This window comes from Thunnus maccoyii, chromosome 3, assembly GCF_910596095.1.
Source record: "Thunnus maccoyii chromosome 3, fThuMac1.1, whole genome shotgun sequence".
Taxonomy (NCBI): domain Eukaryota; kingdom Metazoa; phylum Chordata; class Actinopteri; order Scombriformes; family Scombridae; genus Thunnus; species Thunnus maccoyii.
Window position 1 is genome coordinate 15,282,861 of NC_056535.1, and position 21,623 is coordinate 15,304,483.

General features: G+C 40.6%; 1 protein-coding gene across 2 annotated transcripts in view; it reads left to right on the forward strand.

Moving 5' to 3' along the window:
• LOC121894735 (low-density lipoprotein receptor-related protein 1-like) overlaps positions 1 to 21,623 on the forward strand; it is a 98,693-nt gene that overhangs the window by 18,653 nt on the left and 58,417 nt on the right. For both annotated transcript variants that reach the window (XM_042407546.1, XM_042407548.1), the window contains exons 3-6: positions 10,592 to 10,729; positions 15,643 to 15,762; positions 18,037 to 18,165; positions 18,262 to 18,525. In XM_042407546.1, coding sequence (XP_042263480.1) covers positions 10,592 to 10,729; positions 15,643 to 15,762; positions 18,037 to 18,165; positions 18,262 to 18,525 — 651 coding nt within the window. The remainder of the gene's footprint in view (positions 1 to 10,591; positions 10,730 to 15,642; positions 15,763 to 18,036; positions 18,166 to 18,261; positions 18,526 to 21,623) is intronic.

Genomic DNA, 21,623 nt, shown 5'->3' on the forward strand with positions numbered 1-21,623 from the left:
AAGTGATCTGTTTGATGCTGCTACTGTCTCCTAAAAGCAGCCACCACCCAGTCCAGATAGCTATCAACATGTCAAGGAAAACAACCATTGCTCAACATGAAAGAGTCTGTCGCCTTCCAGCGCCAACCTGCTGCAGGTGTGAGTGCATGTGCACACACTGGGATTTCAGTCTGCTCTCTGTCTCCTTTAGACACATACACAAGCTTTGTTACTCTCATGTAGACAATAAAGCAAACATACCTTTCAACGAAAAGTTCAAACATGCCTTTACACCATGTTCATTAAACACACACTCACTCAAGTATTTCTGCAAGCATTACGTCACACACCAACAGAGAGGAGAAGGTTTGTCACCATGACATGACATGTGCATAACTCTGAAACTCAAATCAGCTCATGCTCTATGAGGTAATATGCCTGTAATAACATCAGTGAATAATTTTTCCCACTCAGTTGTCTAAGAAATATGATACTATTTCAGTATGTTGCATTATATTTTACTTTTACTGAATCAGAAAAGTAACAACTTCAGAATACTGAAGCCTTGAAGTTAGATTCATCAATTTTCATAATGTCATGCACTGACCAAATGAGAAGACATTAAAAAAAAACATTCATTACAGTTTTTGGCCAGTTGGGGGCAAACAGAATAGCAAAATAGCAGTCGCCTATGTAATATTCACTCCTTTTAGTCTCCAACAACTCCTGAGGGAAATATGTGACTTTTTAGCTGCACTGTTTTCTGCTGGGCAGGTTGTGTACAGTTGGTTTATCAAAGATTTTTCTCCTAAATCAAACAATGCTAATGTTTGTGCTAATGAGAGCACTCATACTGAAACAAAACAGTAAGGTTGTGGGTCATAAAACCAAAACACTGAGCTGAAAGGTGCTAAAATGCTCAATAGAGTTGAAGGGAACTGCAAAGTTGGGTAAAGATTCTCTGTTTATTCTTCACTATAAATCACACCGTTACATTACTCAGTCATTTTTTCCAGTGTAAATATAAGAAATATTGATTAAATTGCAGCTTTAAATTTCTTAAAGGCTGTAGCTTATATAGATGTTATCTCTGGTATTATATACGTATATATAGGCTACAAGACATAATTGGTGAGTGTGTCTTCACATAGTAAACATTCAATTGTCCTCATAGATCCTAAGACCCCCTGTAAATTTTAAGAGTTACTGACGAGAACTGTAATTTTTTCCTTTTTTTTTTCTTTTATCTTAGTAACAATACAGATGTATAGACAAACAGTAAAATCTAATGTATATAACATACTCTATTTAAGGGTGTGGTGAGCAGGATGTGATCCACCAGTTGGCCATTTTTGATGAGCAGTTCAGACTGGGGCAGTAGAGAGGGCAAAGCTGGCCCCCTGAAGCAGGACGACAGAGCCCAGACTGTGTTCAGCCAAGAAAAGCGTGTCAGGGGTTTAAATTTTTAAAAAGACCATTATGTAATCTCAGCAGGGCTCTCCGCAGAAGGGGGGTGGGGCAGGCCGGAGGCACCCTTAGGGGTGGATAGGAGTGAGCCTGGGACAAGAGGAGAGACAGAGTGGGGTTTATGATGCAGATGAACAATAATAATATGATAATTTGAGTAACTGCAGCCATCTTGAAGGTATATAAACACACAGATGCTGAACACTTGGCTGTGCCTTGTGGCTTGTCTCTCTTTCTGCACGGTGAACCACCTTGTGTCTGATTAGTAGCAGTAAACGACTATGGTTGTTTAACTTCAGTCCTCTCAGGTATCTTGGCTCTTACCATGACGATTACTCTCATCCTCCTTTCTGACCCCCTTGGGCCTTTCCTGTCATTTGCATAACTGTTTTCTGCGGGATAATTAGTCGTCTGTCCTTTTGAAATAGTTTTCTAATGCTCCACGTAATAAATGAAAATGACTGTCTAGAGAGGGGCCTGGTGTTTAATCTTTGATGATAAAAGATAGTCTCTTGCTTTCTGGGTATGAACTCTAAGCTAAAACAGACTAAGTGCCTTTCAGATATTTAGTCATTCTGGGGCAGCAGTAGGGCTCCCTCTCTCCTCTTTACAAGAAAATCTTGCGCAATATTAAATAGTTTTAAGTTAATCCTCAGTCCATTGTGAGGAAATAAGAGGTGAACGAATCAAATAATGAGTCTGTTCAATCTCAGAAATGGAGTAGCTACGTAAGAACCTTATTTGGAAGCAATAGGTCTATTTTTCTTCTTTCCTCAGTTTGTGAGTGAAAGAGCAAGAAAGCGAGACAAAGAGTGTGAGTGTGTGTATTTGTGATAAAGAGAGAGATGAGGAGAGGTGTTATTAAAACTTTTGTCATCTGTCCCTTTATACATAATCTTAAGGAAGCAGGAATGTGTGTGGGATGAATGACATAACTTCTTGAAGTCTCACCATTGATTTCCTTTGTGCGTTTTGTTTACTTTTCCTCTTTCATAACCAATACTAATATAGGCTCAATCTATTTGTTTAGTTTGGATATCTGGTGGTGTTGTCCTGTATGAATCTTGCAATTTACTTTGCTGATAGAGCTGTTTGCTTTTCTCTGCCCTGAGGAGCAGCGGCGCTGCTGTGCTTGGAGAACGCTTAGTTTGTTGTGCTTTCGAGAGCTGGATTTAGCCCTCCTGCTTTGCTTGTCACCCTGCCAGCCTCCCCAGAAGCCCCCCCATGGAGGAATGAAAATGTGGTGTTGATATCTTGGAAGGGAAGGGGTGAGCAGAGAGCCAGAGACCAAAGATCCAACCGTCAAGTGCAGAATGCAGACAGGGCACACAGTCTGCCACCAGGGTTAAAGCCAGAAATGGTTATAATAAAATGCATTTATAGATATGATTGACTGGACAGAGGAAAGCTGAAAACAAATCTACTGTTGTATTTGTGAGGCAGCAGCAGGTGTGTTTGGAGTGGCAGGTTAATGTCTTGTTTTTCACCTGGAGAGTGAAGTGTTTATAGGATAGCTGTCAGAAATAAACAGTGCTGAGGTGCAGACATGCTACTTACAGCACTCAGCTGCTAGCTGTTGCAGTGCCTGCTCTTATGTTGCTTGTGATCTTTTTGACAAGGCTATGTCGACTAGCAGCATCAAAAAACAAACTCCCTTGTTAGTCACTCCGTCCTCTGTCAGCCTAAATGAAACGCTGGTGTTGCTGCGTTTTGTTTTTCAGTGCTGCGTCCTAGTTGTTTGGAGTTTTGTTTCTTTGGCGGGGGGACGGGGAGGGCGGGTCAAGCGGTCCCTCGAGGCTGTGGGTCAGGATTCGGGTGCTCTGTTCAAGAATGTGTCATGTGGGCCAAGAGCATCACAGAAAGGGTCAGCCGGTCTGTGAGGACACGGTCATGAGTGGTCAGAGAAACCCAGTATGTCGTTAAGAGCTGCTGGCAGTAACTGGTGCAACACTATTTATTCATGAGATATATTTATGGAGCAACTAATTCAATTATTCATCTGCATCTGAATGGTTGATGTCTGTAAAAAGTTGCAGGATTATTTTTAATTAATTATCTAATGTTAGTAGAATGTGCTGTCTGGATATGCATGCATCTGCCATTGTTTTTATATGCCGAAGCATCTGTAGCATTTACAATAAACTCAAGGCGGTGGGTAGCCTCGTTGCTCTCTGCAGTAGGCCTCATTCTGGCCCACATAAAGTCCCTTTTATGTTCAGCACTGACAGCATCTTGTTATTTGTTTGTGTGTTTTCATTGGTTGAATAAGCATTGTGTTGACTAGCGTATGGAAGGGAAGCATGAACTAGTGAATGGAAAATCCCCACAGCCTAACAAGCTTTGGGCTCAGTAACAGTCTGATCCAGACCCAGATCTTGACTCCCTCAGCTTCTCTGTTAGAGAGGAGAGGAAACACAGATGAAGAGACAGTTTCCAAGATGAATAATACTGCAAAAATGTTATTTGTGAAAGAAAACAACTCAAGAGCTAGAAAAGTATGAGCAAATACAAAAACTAAGGACAACGTGTCTTCAAAATATGAATCATAAAAACAGCACTGTAATTATAAAGTGCCAGCTCCCCTTTCATCACTCCCTCCATGTGGCCGTGCCACAGTTCAGGTCAGGGTTTGCACGTGACACCGCTTACAACACTGCAGCTCAGCCTGCTTTGTAGGGGGGCCACAGCCGATTTGTGTGATCAAACAATGGCCTTAGTTCTCTTGTCCCCCCCCACCCCCTCTGTCCTCACTCCTTTGGACTGGAAAAGTGCATGTGATCTACCTCTATGTGTAGCGGCTTAAAGACTCCACTCGTGCAAGGTGTCTGAAATCCACCATGCCGCAATCTTGTTTTGATAGATGCTTAGAGAAGAAAGGCTTTGTTTGGCTCTAATGGTGACTTGGTTGCCTATAGGAAAAAAAAAATCCATCATGTGATAATACTGCTTCTTTAGAGAGAAATATCCACTAAAATATGAATAGTAATAACGCCTTTATTGCTCTCCAACTTTAAATTTAAAGTAAGGTTGAAGCTGTTTGATTCTGTATGTTTGTACATCCTACAGACAGATTTGTGGAGTCTGACAGACCTACTGTATGAAGGAAGTGAAATTGGTCCTGGTATCTGCTGACGTCTCTGTGACGTCTGTGGCAGAGAAATAAAGCTTTGGAACAACCTCTGGTTCTCCATAGGAAAAGAATAGTCAAATGTCCAGCCTCACTTTTCAATTGCTGGCACTGTCACAAGGATAGCCTGTGTGGATCAATGATGGTGACATCAGGATCATTTTCCTTTTCCCTAGATGCCCTAATTGATTTAAAGAACAGGATAATTGAAGTCGTACCACTCAGCCAGTGTTGATCTTTCTCACTGACAAGTTAGCTGTTCACAAGTGAACCGCTGAAAAAGAGCAAGAGTATTTTCTCAAAGCAAAAAAAAAAAAAAAAAAGTTTTGGGCCTGCTAACCTGGCTCATTCACAGTAGAGGAATGTTGAATAAAAGACCCTGTTTAATTCAAATTAGCAATGCCTTTTCCACTGCGGCCTCGCCAACCACTGCCAGCTTGCACAAGAATGGAGCCTTGTGGGGCTGCGTCCACTTCCTGTGGATGAGGTGTTCCACTTGGTCTTATGTGTCTCTCCCTCTGTTTTTTCTTGCATTTTTCTCTTTCTTACTTTGTTTCTTACTGTGTTCATTTTCCACACGTTGCCCTCCCTCTTACTCACTTACTGTAAATGGGTCAACAGATGTTGATGGGAGGAGATAAAGAAGAAGAGAGAGTGAGTAGGAGGAGAGACGGGAAACAGTTTGACTTTCCACATGGACTGAGAAAGATGAGCCCTGTGGAGGAGTCATCAGTTTAAAGTTTATGCATCAAAACAAAAGAAGAAAGTTAGTGCATCCTGCTGCATCTTTTTCTAGTGTTCACTTAACGAAAACAGACAGCGAAGTAGACAAATGATCTATCAGTGCACTTTAATGTGTTTGTTTTTAATTTGCCATGATATCAGTTCTGTCACTGCAAGTAGGCAGTGGAATTGGAAAGAATGGGGAAAAATACTAAATTGATTTCCTGCCAAGTGTCAGATGAGAAGATTATGTTACTACTCACACATCTGTTTGCTAATTATAGAGCTAGAGCTGGGAGGCCCTTAGCTTAGCATACAGACTGGAAGCGGGGAGACAGCTAGCCTGACTCTGTCGAAAAGTAACAAAATCCTCTCACCAGTACATCTAAAGCTCACTAATTTGTACCACTTGCCATGAGCAGTGACTTCCTGGAGTCTTGCCATCACCATTAGATGGCCAGACAACTGGTCGCTAAGACTCAGTTACAGTATGTAACTTCCTGTAAAAAGCCACAAGTTCATGTTTTTACTTTTTGGTTTTGGTAGATGCAAAGTGTTGGTGAACTTTAGAGGCGCTGGTAAGCAGATATTTGAACTTTGGACAGAGCCAGGCTAGCTGTTTCCCTCTGCTTCCAGTCTTTATGCTAAGCTAAGCTAACCGCCTCCTGGCTAGAGCTTCATAGTTGGCACACAGACATGAAAGTGATATCAATCTTATTATCTAACTCTCAGCAAGAAAGTGAATAAGCATATATCCAAAAATGTCTTATCTCTTTATGAGAAACATCCCACTGTCTGCCATGGTTCAAATGCAAACAGATGATGCAACACACATGTTGGGAACAGACAAATATCCTACAAGTGAAATTTTATATTCTACTGAGCATAAAAGCAATGTGAGTATTGTGATAACACAATACAGTTATGGTTAATGGTTAATCTCTTTTGAACATCTTCTGAACTTCTGAACACATACAACAGAACAACAAGCAAAACAACTATTGTATAGGGTTAGCACTGTTATTAAGTGAAGTATTGTGCTAAAAATACAATTCAATTACTGTCTTTGAGGGGTATATTGTTCATCAGTAATGTCATAGCCCATAGACTTGCACAGTGGTGACAGCTGTTGGGAGATAAACAGCACAGGGTCATGGGCAACACATAGACTGGTTGGACTTGAGGACAGAAGTTGTGCTGAGTCATTAGTCTTTTTGTGGATGGAAGTCTAGTCAGAGTCACAAGGCAAGAAACTGCATCCAAGAAAAATAGTTCAGTAATAAGATCATTAAGATCTCCTCTCTGCTTTGTTAAAGGTTTTTAGCTGTATATTCACTATATTGAGTTAAAGCTACATAGATTTAGTGTCTTGGAGGGAGTACTATTGGCCAAACTCATATTCACCTGAGATGAGTATGTTTACTTTCCCAGCAATCCCAAAGTTCTCTCTTAGCAAATACTACGGTACCAAGTCTGCATATACCACCACACTGGTGTGATTACTGTTGGTGTTTTGTCTCTGGGATGTAGATGTAGATGTAGTGAAGGTACTCATTTGGCTAGTCCCAGCTAGGATAATGGTGTGTTTGTAGTTCCTGCTAGTTTTCCCTCGTGGCCATTTTTTGCTGCCACAATGGTTCTTTGGATTTCTGCCTTGTGGTTGTGCCTGTTAAGTTGGCGAGAGGAAAATCCATGATGGATGTAGGGGGGAAGGGAAGAAGTCTTAGGAAACAAGGTAAAAGAACTAAACACCTGGCAAAAAAGACATGAAGGGAGGCAATCAAGCTTCCATGTTTTCCTTGAACAAAGGACATCATTTTAGAATTAGAGCTTTGTCTGATACATGGGATGAATTTGACTGCTAGATGTTCTTGCAGACACATAAAACATACCAGATTGACAACACATTTTGCCAGACATGGTTGTGCATTTCCCTTTAGGTTGTGTACAAGAACAAGATAGTACACAGTGTACAGGGTTTTTCCAACTTTTAAAAACTCATGAGGGAAACTTCTAACTGGGATAGAGAAGCTTGGCAAATCCCAAATCTTTGTTGTTTTCAGGTTCCCAATGTGAAGTTTTGCTGGTTTTCTGTTTCATAATGAAAATAAATATTTGTTAGTTGCAGCCTTATCACTGATATTTTAATCAATCAGATTCATCCATATATGGGAACTAAGTTTTCTGACAAATAAGGTCTTGATTTGGTCAATATATCCTCACTGACAATGATAATTTGCCAAAATGTTCTGTTCAAAAATCTTCTGAAAACACGTACACAATATCCAAAATTCTGTTATCTGATTTTGTGAATTCTTCATAGTCTTGGTTACTCAGTACAGTATGTTACGTAATGTCAGGAAATCACATTACCTCTCTCAGTTTCTCCTGTTCACACTCATGCCTCCTGAACAGACTCCGGCATTTGAGGGCCCTGCAGCTCTGGTCGTAGACCAGCCTCTGCCAATTTGTGTCTTTAAAAAGAACGTCCAAAGAACATCACGCTCGATTGACACTAGGGTGAGGTGGCTCAGTCTTTCTTGCTGCATAGTTGACTGCAGTCTATTTTTAACAAAGGGAAGTTTAGAGAAAGATCACTCTCTGTTTGCATTGGTAACTTGAATGGTAAGGAAGATGCATAGATGTATGTCCATCTGCAGTTTTCTTTAAATTTGAGCAGTTCAACTGCCAATGTGTTCACCTCATTGCGTACAAACTCCTGAAATTGAATCACTTCTGCCACAAAGTCCTCCTCCAAGTCCATGTGATATTTTTGTTGCCTTTTTTGATGTCTTTATTGTCTTTGACAAGCAAACGCAGCTAGCCATCAAGCTGGATGAAAACTTTTGCTACTGCTTGGTACCGCATCGCCATGTTCAAACACGATGTAGTGACATAAATATTGTTTATACAAAGAGTGTTGAAGCACAGCAAGAGGATTCACTCCTCATCATGTCCACCCCCGCATCGCAGGTAGCTTACTCTCCTACGTTGTGTTTACTGTGTTACTGTGTTATTGGTTTTTTGTTTTGTTTTTTAAGCTCATGTCTCATGAGGCCTCTGGTCTCCCGGTAAGCCTGTGCATTAATATGCCATTGCTTGTCTCAGTATCATTTTAGTCACTGGGCAATTATCTAAACAATTTCCTCACTCATGGTATAATGTGCCTACTCTTTTCCCTGAAATTATGTGCTAATATGTCATAAAAGTGCAATAATTTCCTCTGACATTTGTTGTGGTGGTTCTTCACTTCAAGTGAGGCTGTAGGAAACCCTGGTGTAAAGGATATTACTGCATCATATACAGTGGACCAAATCACTTTATCTCTCTGTACTGACACATAGTGCCTGGACCATGAAGAACATGAATGTGATGGTTACAGAATACAGAGGCTATAAAGTGTAGAGTGTAAAGTGACAGGGTCTTTCCAGTGTCAGTGTGCAATTGTGAAGTGGTTAATGGTTGTGCGTTTAGTTGGGTGACAGGGAAGAGTTAAAAGCCCCTTTGCAGGATAGGCTGGGAGAAACCTCCTAGGTGGAAGTTATTTGTATCCACCCAACAAGCAATTTCTGTACAGATGCATTTCCTTGATGAGGGGTTAGCTTGTTTGTGGTGACTACACATTTGAGCTTGTCCTTAGAACAGGAGAAAGAGGGATTATACCAGTTTGCTCATCCGTTGGTTGATGTCCCCTGTAATTAATTGGTTGATAATATTTAATGGGTTTTCCATTGAATATGCCAGTATGTAAACTAAGTTGGCCCATTGATTTCCAGGAAAAGTGAGCATTTGGAAGTCTGTCTTCATTTCATGTGTTATTACACCTGTTATTAGTGTGGTCAGAGCCAGATTGCTTTCTGCACAGGCACTGCATGTTACCTTGTATCTGAGACCCACCTCGATGGTGCCATCAACAAATATTAAGGAATAGATGGTGTGATGTGCACTCACCAGGGGAGATGGTAGGAAAACATTTCTGTGTTGCTCCTGTACTAACAATGAGGGGGGTCTGACAAATATGTTGTCAGCTGCACACAGTGCCCGCTGTCTGTCAGAAAATCTGTCATCCGCTAGCAGAATAAAAGGGCAGCATTTCATAAAGATTGATTTTAAAGTATTTCTCCTATACAGTTTATAGTCAAGACAAAATGGATGGAGATGAAGGTAGATCTCAGAGTAAGATCAATCTTTAGGAAATCATGGATACATGAGACTGTACAGTGCAGGCCTTCATGGGTCTGAACAAATCTCTTGCAACCGGGTTTGTTGGAGTGGCACAGCTGGTCCTGTGTTCACAGATAAGGTGCTGCAGTGCAATTTTGGTATCCAATTTTGCAATACATTGTGCTTGTGTTTCTGCCTGCTGAGACTGGCTCTTATTGCAAACCCAAGCACAAAAAACAATGTTTGTGACTTTAGTCTCACACGGACTTCTCCAAAATCAAACCAAAGTATGTTTTGTAAATTTTGCATCTTTCACTTTTTTACACAATTATGACCTAGAAGCAACTAAGGAAGAATCTTTATTTGTGTTAGATTATTGGGTTGATTATTACCACCATTGACTGTATATAAATATGAATGTCATGACAGCTCCTCAAACGTGAAGTCAAAACAAGCCCCCTGGTGGCTGGCTGCAGTATAGGTCATAAATCCCACCCCCTCCGTGTTAGCGGATGAGATGTGAGCCAAACTAAAAACTTCAAAGTACAGGTCAAATAAATTTTTCCCAAAGACAGTTTCTGTCATTTTAGGTAATTCTTATAGTGGTGATGTTTGTATAAGCGCTCATTTTTCTGGTAAGTTTGTTTTTAATTAGTTATTTGACGATATAAAGAAGGGGGTTTGATGTCATGATTGAAAGCTGTGACAGTTGCTCACAAACCTTTGTCAGGTGGCCGACTCAACTGCGCAGACTCCGGCTCCAAATGACGTCACACAGGCAAGATGCCAGCTCCTGGAAATGAGATATTTTGGCTTCACTTTTGCATAGCGGTAGGAAGTGGAGACGTGTCGTCAGTGATTTCCAATAATATCATCCACAAATATATGTAGCCATCTTGCAGGAATGATGTGTTGGATTATCTGTAGTCTCTAATTTTATTGATGCAATGCATGTAGACTAATACACAGGTAAAAACAGAACCAACGGATTCTTAAGAGAAAACACAGTGTTTCTGAGGGTGTTCATTAACTGGGAAATTGGCTTAATTTTACTATTATAATATGATATTGGACATCTATTAGCAAAATGGACATTTTACAGTTGACCATATTTGTGTTTGTCTTACTCAGGTCCACACAGTGCCGTATCACACTGCCCTCCAAATGAGTACCAGTGTGGAGGAACAGAGCTCTGCATCCACATGAGTAAACTGTGCAATGGAGTTCCAGACTGTACTGACGGCTGGGATGAGGGACCACACTGCAGAGGTACAGTATCACTGTCACACACATCCTCACCATACAGGGACACATGCATGTTTGTTAATTTGAGTGTAAACGAGTGTTCAGTTGAATGATAATGTGCTAGTACATGCTGTCTGTTTGAAAGAAAGGGGAGTGGGCAGCATACTGTAAGTCTGACTAGATCTCTATTGCTCTATTTGATGCTTACTTACTTACAGTTCCCACCCTGAAATCTTCACACTGTGCCATAACAGTGAAGTCACAGTGACAAATTGATTCACAACCACAACATGATAATACTCCGCATTCTGTGCTAAAACATTCTTTATGTGTTCTTTATGTATTTTTTGTTTTTTTTAAATCAAGCCATAATTCTGTATGCTTGTTAGAGACACAACCAAGCACATGTTTGACGCATAATGTCTGTGCGTATGTGTGGAACAAATTGGACAAATTTGGGGAAGCTGTTGATGTTTTGAAATCAGAAACTAGGAAGTAATTTATGATGATCCTAAAAAATGTAATATCCTTTAAAAGAATGTGCTGATCAAGTTGCTTGCACTCTATTCAGAATGTAGAACTGGATTGTGCAAGAGACCCAAATATATACACCGGATGGATAAATAATTACAAGACAGGATGAGACAGGATGACTCACTGCTGAGGACTTCCTCTTTTGGGCATCATGTCTTTTGATAGACATGATGTTCGCAGAGGAACGTAACTGATGATAGACAAATCAAATACTGTCCATCATGCTGCTTCGTGTCATGTTGATGGTCTTTAATTGGTGTAAATCCTAACAAAGGTTATAAAAATGCAGACTACACCGTTAATACTTACCCTGAACTTATACAATATCTAACAGCTGAGAATCATACTGAAGAAAACAAAAGATTTAATGATTTTTCTAATCCTAATTGGCAAAGATTCAGAATTAACTACCTAACCTGCTCTCCTGTTCTTCCCCCACTACACCTTTAGTTAAAAAATGAGCTAGAATGAAATATTTATTAAAGAAACACGGGGAGAGGCATGAGAAAGGACATCAAATTTTCATGCTCTTTCCGCCTGACAGGACTTTGAGGTGAGAGTACACTCCTGTGCATGTGTGTTTAGGGTTGTGTGTATGTGTGTTATGTATTCGCCACATAGTGAGGACAAAAATCTGCCCACATAGGGATGTGCCAGATTTCTTGGGCCAAAAATGAAATACCAGTTATAATTATTTTAAGGCTAAGTGTGCATGTTTAACATACATATCTCCCTGTGACATCTTTTGGTTTCCAAGGGGTCAAGTGTCTGAGTAAGGGGTCATCTGATTTATAGTTCTTTGCACCCTGAACTGAAGTGGAGCATTTCACATATTTTTTTTTTACTCCAAAATAAATATTTTGTGGTACGTGTCACAGTGGGTTGTTTACATTGTTGCCCATGTTGGTTTTCTAAACACATCTCAGTTGTTCGGCGCTCAGACTTGTTTTGGAAAATTCCGGGCATGTCTGTAATTTGAACTGTGGCCGTCCCAGGCAGCAAGCCTCTGGAGTGCAGCAGAAAGACTTGTGTACTTGTTGCCCATCTGTAATATTCATTTCATTATATAGCTATTGGCAGCAGGGCAGTTCTACTGTAGATATACAGAGCAGATCACCTAAAATCTGGGTTAAAAGCTAAAAATGCACAAGCAAAAGAGAAATGTACATTGTCTAAATATGTACAGTACAGAACAGCAGCAGAACTGTTGGCTTTTCTTTCATTTATCTTGAAGAAATGGCACCTTGAAGAAGAGATTCTTGATCCCGCCTCTCTGCTTCCCTCCCCGGAGGTGTTGTGTTAGTGTGAATTGTCTGCCGGTGTTTCTGGGCAAAGTGAATCACTTGTGACTGATAGATCTCAGCCTTATTTGACATGACTGTGTCTGTTTGACTATGACTCACCATGTCTTGATTTATATCTCACAGCATATGCAGTGCGCTCTTGAAACCTCTGCTGAGAGATTCCATTACGCATCGGTCAGCTGACTGGAAGGTGTGATTGTAGCTTGTTGTGTTTGGGCCCTTCTGTATTTATGTGTATGCAGCCTTGGAGATGGTGGGGTTTGCACAATCAGTGCAGCTTGCATTGATTTTGAGTGCAAGGCAGGAGTATTTGTTGATTCATACTGTGTCTTTGGCCTTTCTAAACTCATTGTGTGTGTGTATCCTTGATAAACACACCAAATCAATTTCCTTCATCATGTAACATTTGCAAAGCCCATTTTTCTTACAAGTTTGAATCCTGTATTGTATCGAACATCCATGTTTACTAGCTTACAGTCTTCTTCCTTGCCTTTGTTGGTGCATTACAGCCACCTGTAGATGAGTGGAATAGTGTGAATCATTGGCTGGAATGTGTATCATGTCACCCGTGAGCATGAGTCCTCAACAATAGGCGACCCACTCATCAAAAACATCTCTACAGTGCTACTAGAGGACAAAAACTCCATCACTTAATACTTTGAGGACATAATATTACAGTGATCTGAAACAAAAAAATAGCGATTGCACATGTACAAATAGCTCTTAATGGAAACTGTGATATCAACTGATATGATTGGTAAAGCAATAAGCAGTAACTACAGTTATAAATATCGCTACTGTTATTACATGTGAGATGAGCTGAAGACGTCCCAGAGCTCTTGTTCTGGATAATCAGTTTACTGAAATGAGCCAAATTTTCTTTGTTGTTAGATTTGACTTTGCAGCCATGACTATAATCACTAGTATACATTGCACCAATTACTGTATAGAACTGTATATTTACATTCAGTTGCCACTCTTGAACAACATAAAGGTGACACGAAACTTCACATACTGAACCCTCCCCCCGTGGCCCTGTGTTCTTCTAATGTCACAAGACATATCAGGAGTGAAATAAGCAGTCAACACCATGGCTGAGCATTTCTGCTTTGAAACTGCAGTTTACCAAGGACCGTCTCAAAAACGTGGATTTAGTCAGGCAGGATTTCATATGTCAGACATCAAAGGAACCAATCATTTTTATTAAAGATGATTATATGCAGAGTCTACCTCCTCTGGTTTGCCGAATTCGGCATATTGCTGTTTAGCCAACTTTCTCTCAGGAGAAAAACTCAACAGTTCCTCATCTCCTGATGAACGCTCAGTCTCACTTGGGTCAGATCCATTTTCTTATCCAATGAGTGAACGTTGACCAGAAAGAGTGATGGAATAGCTGGCCTGGTCGCGTTAGCTTTTAGCTTGGCTAACACACTGGCCTACTTACCCCTCTTTAAGTTTAGCCTGGTATCGTGTTAAGATTGAAACTTGCTTTTGTTTATGTTTTTATTTCATGGGCCATGAAGAACCAAATACAGCCATTAAACATTAAAGCAGCCATGAACTATATTTTTTATAATAACAATGCCTCAAATGAAGAGTAATGTGAGAGCCTTTGCTCGTAGCGATAAACCTACAGAGAATTATCACTCTGCAGCTCCCCTTGGCTTTATGGAGCTTTATCGCGATTTTCAGCTCATTGTTTAGCTGTCCAGCCCACAACTTTACTGTTGTGATTCACTCTCGCCGCTCTCATAGCATCGTTTTCAGCTGCAGCAGGCAGCTGTTTTCAGAGAAAAACCTCTAAAAACCCACTGTACACTACCTGCTCAGCTCCAAACTGCAAACAGATACAATTAGCGGCTCACTGGTGAACACGGTGGACCATTTAGCAGCTAAAGAGCCAAATATTCCCCTCAGGACTTGATCAAAAACAGAGCTGAAGGAGAGTGAGTATTGGACTTAAATTCATCAAGTGGACAGAAACACTACCCCAAATGAATGATAATGTTGCTCCGTAACTGCTGGGCGTGTAAATAAGCAGTGGTTTGTAAACAATTTTGCCATATCAGCTTAAAAGGCTGTGATGTCCAAAAAATCTGTTTTTGTGGGTTTAAAGTCATATTAATATTTAAAGGCACAGGAATTTAAGGTTGATATCACAGTTTCACATTATAGGGTTGCACATTTTCTTTTGTATGTTATGTTGATGGGTTACTTTTTTATCACATCTCAAAGCTTGCACCTCTCTCTGTCTGCTGAATGAGAGACTAGAGTAAACTAGACTAAAGGTTACTTAAAATGTTTTAATTCTGTTTGTGTCTCTTCTACAGTTGCACTAAGCTGTTCATTTGTGCTCCACTTGTTAGCTTGAATGATTTTTCCACTTCTGATCTCATCACCCTCATCAATGTAGCGTTCTGGTTGAATAGATGTTTCTTGTTTTCAAGGACAGATCTACAGTAGGCACTGTATCTGAGAGGCTGTCAGTTTCTGACATATTGGCATACATTCAAAGACACTTCCTGTAGATCACATTTCTTGACAGTTCTAATGTTTAGTTGATGAGTATCTGAGTTGACTCTGAATGTTTTATACTTTACCTCAGCATATGTGCCTCATTGTCAGAGGGAGAATCCTGGCCACAGAGACCTTAGTTTGACAATTTAGCCATACACATCAATTATTTATGCACTTCAGCACTATGCTGAGTTGTTAATATTCCCCAGAAAGTGCACAATGGCAGCTTTAGCAACACCTTATAGGCATGCTGTAAGCTCTGTGTTTTCTGCCAGATAGAATCCAACAGGATGAATGAAACCTGAATGATCAGAGTATAATCTGTGGGTTTTTAGTGGTATGTTGGATGGATTATTACGTAATTATGCACAGAACCACTGGCGCAGTGTTTTCAACTGAATAACAATATCAGTGACATAAAAAACATGAACAAACAACTTGTGCCTTAATGGACAGTTGTTCCTGTGTACAAAGAATATGCCCCTCCCTTGTTTCTATTCGCCTTACGTCTTCGGTGATCCTCAAAGTGCCAAAAACTCATTACTGTCTTCTCTCCCCCTCCCCTCCTTTGTCCCTCTTCAGAGTTTATATCCAACTGCTCGCTCATGGGTTGTCAGGAAAACTGTGGGGTGACTCCAGGAGGGCCTGCTTGTTACTGTAAGAGTGGCTATGAGATCAGCACAGATGGAAAGACATGCAAAGGTGAGTTCCTCTATTCACTGGCTGGCTTCTGGCCTGGTCAAGTACTGCATGTGCTGAAAGTACATAATCAAGGAGTCTCAATGTAAAAATAGATGATTCATCGTTGTGCATTGCATGAGGTGATAATGAAACAGCTAGCAGGATAAGAATACCACTGGACATGTGTAAAATGTTGTATGGTATGTTACATCAGCAAAAAACAGGAGCTTAAAGGGGACCTATTATGTTTTTCCTTATTTTCAGTCAGATATATATAATGTTACAATGTTGGATGTTCATATTAAACGTGGCCAAAGTGTCTGTCATGTGGATTAGCAGGAATGGACCCAAATGCAGAGACCGAAATGCAGGGTTGAAGAAAACCTTCTTTATTCTTGGGTCTGGTCAGGCAAAACAGAAGCTGGCTGAGCAGAGAGGAGCAAACTTAACAGAACAATGATCCAGCAAAACTCATTTGAAAACCAGACCTTAAATACAAACTAAACTAATCAGACAATGAGGAACAAGTGACAAGACACAAGGGTAGGCTGGGAGCTGGTAGGCTGGGAAGACACTGGGAGCCGGGCAGGGCTGACGAGACTGATATAGGGCAGGTGTGAAGGTGACAGCAGACTGAGGAAGAACACTGAGACAAGGGCAGGTCTAACGAGGACGAATGCAGGGCAGGTGTAAGGAGGAGTACATGAACACACAAGGAAAACACAGAGTAACAGAAAACCAAAACCCAGAAAACACAATACTCTAAATCACAAACCAGCATAAATCAAACCGTCCCAGAATTACATAATCTTAAGCACACAACACTACAAGCAACTAATAATGCAGTTCTCTAAACCCACCACTCAAATCATAACAAGCAAAACCATATGACTAGAAGGACTTGACAACAGAAGTGTAACACAGGAAACCCCAAAGAACACAAAAACACAAAGAGTCCAAAAAACAAACAGAGAGTCCAGGCAGGATGTGACAGTGTCAAATAATGAGGTAAACGTATGTAGAAGTAATCCCTGAAAGCAAAAAGAATCTGCTTCCAACTGCTCTGAACACTCGGTTTCCAATGTTTTTTCTACTTTCAGCCTAAGCAGACGTCAGCTCACGACAGATTTCTTTATATGGTCATCTGCTCCACACACAGCGTGCGAGTTCACTGCTCCACTCTGCTAACATTATAGTGTTTTTCCATTGTTTTGGGGGTAGTCACGCCAAGCCATGACTTGAGTCGAGCTGGCACGCTGTGGGTGTTTTTCCATTACACAGCACAGCAAAGTAAAGGAGTTTACCTATTGGAAGTGTACTGGTCATCTCCAGCTCTTCATCAAACATCATCCTCACTGTGGCTGTTTCTCCTTGTACTATTCCTCCCTGCATCATTTCCAATTGATCCGTTGAACAGAGAACTCCAAATATTTCCATATCTTGTTGTGTCGACTGGTTTTTGGTGCTGCTAACAAAGCTCTGCTAATTTGGTGAGGAACACATTTCATTTCCTGTAAATTCTTCACAATAATAGTCTCCCGTTATTTAGTCATTTAAAAACTTTTAATATGAAGCAGTAAAGCAGGAAATGTGTTTTCATCAGCAGTAACTTAACAAACCTCTGATACGTGCTGCCCCTCAGCAGGCTTCCCGGAAAGCTGGCTAGTCAGAACAGAGTGGGCTCATTGGGAGAGGTGCCTTAAAGAGACAGGAGCTAAGACTGCCAGTTAAGAGACAGAGGCTGAACTGAGGGGCTGCATAAAGGGCCAGTATAAGATGAATAAGGAGGTTTTTGAACTGTGAATCATGCAAAGCTACGCTAGTGAAATCCAAAAATAAAAATTTAGAGCTGGAAATGACCATAATAGGTCCCCTCTAAGTGTGTATCTGTCCTGTAACTCCATGTCAGCACTGAAGTTCTTTCAGCATCCAAAGCTGCACCAGTGTTTACTCTGGTTTTTGAGAAACTAAACCAAGTGCAGAACACACAGTGGGTATTAAAGACACCTCGAGATCTTAGCAGGTATTTAGGTTACAGAGGAATGACTGGTGTTGGTGAGCAACTCTTGTAAACCTCACTGATATAATGGTCATTTTGTGCAAAGAACCAATAAAATATTTAACGCTCTATGAAAACTGAGCATGAGACACAGATTTCTAATTTTTTTTTATCCCATCTGTGGATCTGCTCACGTTTTCATTTTATTCTCTGTTTGCACTCATTTCTGAACTAGAATTTGGTATTTTCAATGCCTGAATTGAACAGTATGACCATGTGTGGTTTCTATGATTCAGATTTTGATGAGTGCAGTGTGTACGGGACCTGCAGTCAGTCCTGTACCAACACTGAAGGCTCCTACACCTGCTCCTGTGTGGAGGGCTACTTGTCCCAGCCAGACAACCGCTCCTGCAAGGCCAAGAATGGTAAGTACCAGCAGACAGCAGTTTGACTGAGACTGTACAAACGTTCTGTTCATGTTCCTCCTGTTTACTATTAGTTATGTCCACGTTACTTTCCAGTGCCAGTAGACCGTCTGCCTGTTCTGTTGATCGCCAACTCCCAGAACATCCAAGCCACCTCCCTGAGTGGCACCACAGTCCACAGCCTGCTGTCCACGAGCACTAAACAGACCACAGCCATGGATTTCCTGTACGCCCAGGAGACTGTCTGCTGGATCCATGTAGGAGACTCCCCCGCATCCACACACCTCAAATGTGCCAAGATCCCCAATCTGAAGAGCTTCACAGAGGAGAGAGTCATCAACATCTCCCTCAGCCTGCATCGTGAGTACACCAAGGCAGAATGCAACTTCACTCTGGTACATTTTTAATGTACCAGACTGTAATGGTTTCCAACACTGTAATGGTTTCTACTGGCATATAGTGTACAGCAGCACTGGCTCTCAGAGCTCAGCACAATTTGATCTGAGTACACAGCAGAAGCTTACTGCCCAGCTCTCCATGCATAATACCACAGCTGAAACAGCTGCTTCACACTACAACAAAGCAACGTGGGTGTGTGTGTTTGTGTGTGTGTGTGTGTGTGTGTGTGTGTGTGTGTATTGTAATTTTTCTGGGTATTTTATTCCTCGAGGCGACGTACGAGGCAAATTTCCACTGCAATTTTTATCAGCTCCTGTGGCCAGTGCTGCAACAGCACAAAGGCTGGAAGAAAACACCGTACAGCACCTGTGGCTACACAGCTGTCTGTCAAACATCTCATGATTTTTTCAAGCCAAATTCTCTAGTTTTTGTTGTAGGCTTGTTTTTGTACATGCAGTGGAAAACTCAGACTTGTACAACATCACTCACAATGAATCTTTTTGTCCCATTGTGATGTGAACTTGCTCAATTAGATCCTGTAAGAACAGTAGTGACACTTTTTCTCTTGCTTTATACACAAAAAGGAGGAGGAATTCTGTATTTCTGTAACATTTCACTGAGAAAAAATGTATTCCATGCTTCCATTTTGCATGCAGGTCTGGTAAAAATTAAGCATCGATGTGATGCTTGTACAGTAGTATGCATAAAGATGAAGGTACAGAAAAAAAGCAGCACAGCAGATGTCCATTTCTCCTTCAGCTCCTGCAGCAGGAGGAGTTTGGCATGATTAAATAAGCTGGGTACATGTTTCGTCCAACAAACATACACTTCAAAAACACATCCAAACTTTATTCACTAGACATTAGCCTTGATATTGTCAGGTAAAATCAGCTCAGGTAGTGGCTCCCTGTTTTTGCACTGGTGGCAGGTAGGGTGTCATGGACATAAACACAGATAAAGGATGTGGAATGAGCATAGACTAAAAAAATATGGATATAGTCACCATGACGTCACCCATTTGTTTGTGGACTGCTGTTTTGGAGCCTCGAGTTTGGTAATTTGACTGGTGCCATCTTGGATTTGACCATTGCCATCTTTGATTTTGGAGCCAGAAGTGACCATATTTGGACGAGAGGGTGGAGCTGACCCTCATGCTAGCTGCTAGCTTGGTTAGCACTGTGCATTTACAGTCTATTTAACTGTGATAATGCTAATGCTAATGATAATTTTCGCTAGCGAAAAACAGGCTTAAAACCATTAAAACAAAATGTACTTGCCAGAAAAACTGAGCAGCTGACTCCTTAGAGGGTCTTTTAGTACATCCAAATGCTGAACAACACTTTTTTAGGCAACCAAAATGTTACAATTAACTTTCATGAACTGAAAACACACTGTAAAATAGCAGCAGCTACGCTATATACTCTGTGAACCATGGTTACGCCATGGTTACATTACGTAATCAACATTGTCGCCATGGTAGCAACTTGTCAATCACAAGGTAGCCACGTCCTAAAGCATAGCTGCTTAATCATCTATTTTATTCTAAATGGCCTCACTTTTCAGACTGGGAGCTACCTGCTTGGGAATGAGGTATTTTCAGATCTGTTTTGGGCCTCGTTCATATCTGGAAACAAATCTGATAGAAATTGAAGGTTTGACTGTGTCATTATCTAACTACACAGATCCTGTGCTTTGGTCCCTTCATGGTCTTTGTCGTCCATTAGATAGTGTTAGAAAAGCTCAGTTAACCCTCAAGCTTTGATTTTGTCTTGTTTGCACATGCGATTGGGCTGGGCTAGTTTGTCTAGGGAGGTTTATTCATGTACAAATGTGGGATGCTTAAAAATAAAATTTAATTTCTTTTTAAGTGAAATGTAAACAAGTCAACAAAAATGTAGGCAAAACATAGCTGAGCATCAATTCCTGTGGTATAGACACTATTTCTTAAGTGTCTTTATACTTGTGCACAGCCTGTGAGTCAGGGATGGGAAACCATTAAATGCTGCTGTGTTTTTCCGTAGCTGTGGTGTTTTTTTTTTTTTTTCATTTTAAAAAAAACACCAAAGAGTCTTTTATCCTGTAAAAGTGAAACTCAAAGGCTGAACATAAATGAATGCAGACATGAACGTGCGCACTCCTGAGTATGCGAGAGTGTTGACATCATGCAAATCACAAGCCTCCATGTCAATTTCCCATTACTAGCAGTGTCATGGCTTCTCTTCAGTGAGTCAGAGGAGAAGTGGACACAGATACAACACACTCACCAACACAAAACCACAAGGACTGCATCATTGTATTTATCATGTCTTTTATTGGTGTATAAGTACGTGCATTGCTGTACTTGTATACAAATATTAGTTTAAAGCCCCCCTCCACTCAAAACTGTGTTTTGCTCATTACTACTTCACTTGGATGTTTGAGCATCACTGTGCAAAATTATGTATGTGCAGAGTTTGAAACTAGAAGGCTGTTTCACATTTAGCTACGGAAAGTGGAAAGTTTCTCTGTACTTACTGAAAATCTGAGTTAAAGGCGTGCACCCTGCAAGCATGGTTTATGACATCACACTCCTACTCATGCAACCTACACAAGTGTTATGTGGAAAAGCCTCCAGTGCACATACACTGAGAATGGACTTTTCAGTGAAGTAGGAGACATCTTGTGTCCAGTAGTTAAACTTTTGAAATGAAAAATATTTGCATATTAATAGATTCTGACATTTTTAATCAGGTGAAAGGAGTAGTTGTCATTTTAAGAACAAGGTAATTGAACTTTTTTATGGTAAAACCACATCAAACACAAATTATGATTCAAAGCGAGAACATTTTTATATGTCTTAAAACATGTCTAGAAGGGATCTGTAAGGACTTTCCCTTGAATCAAAATAGCATTACATTTCTAACTCACTCACTCATTATGTTCATATTCTTTTTGATTATTTCCATGATCCACCATCTGACCGGCAAACACATATAATAGGGTAATTCAGAAAAGATTTTATCGAATCATACAGCTTAATTTTACTCCTCTCCACTCTGTTTCTCTGTTTTTTTTCTTAT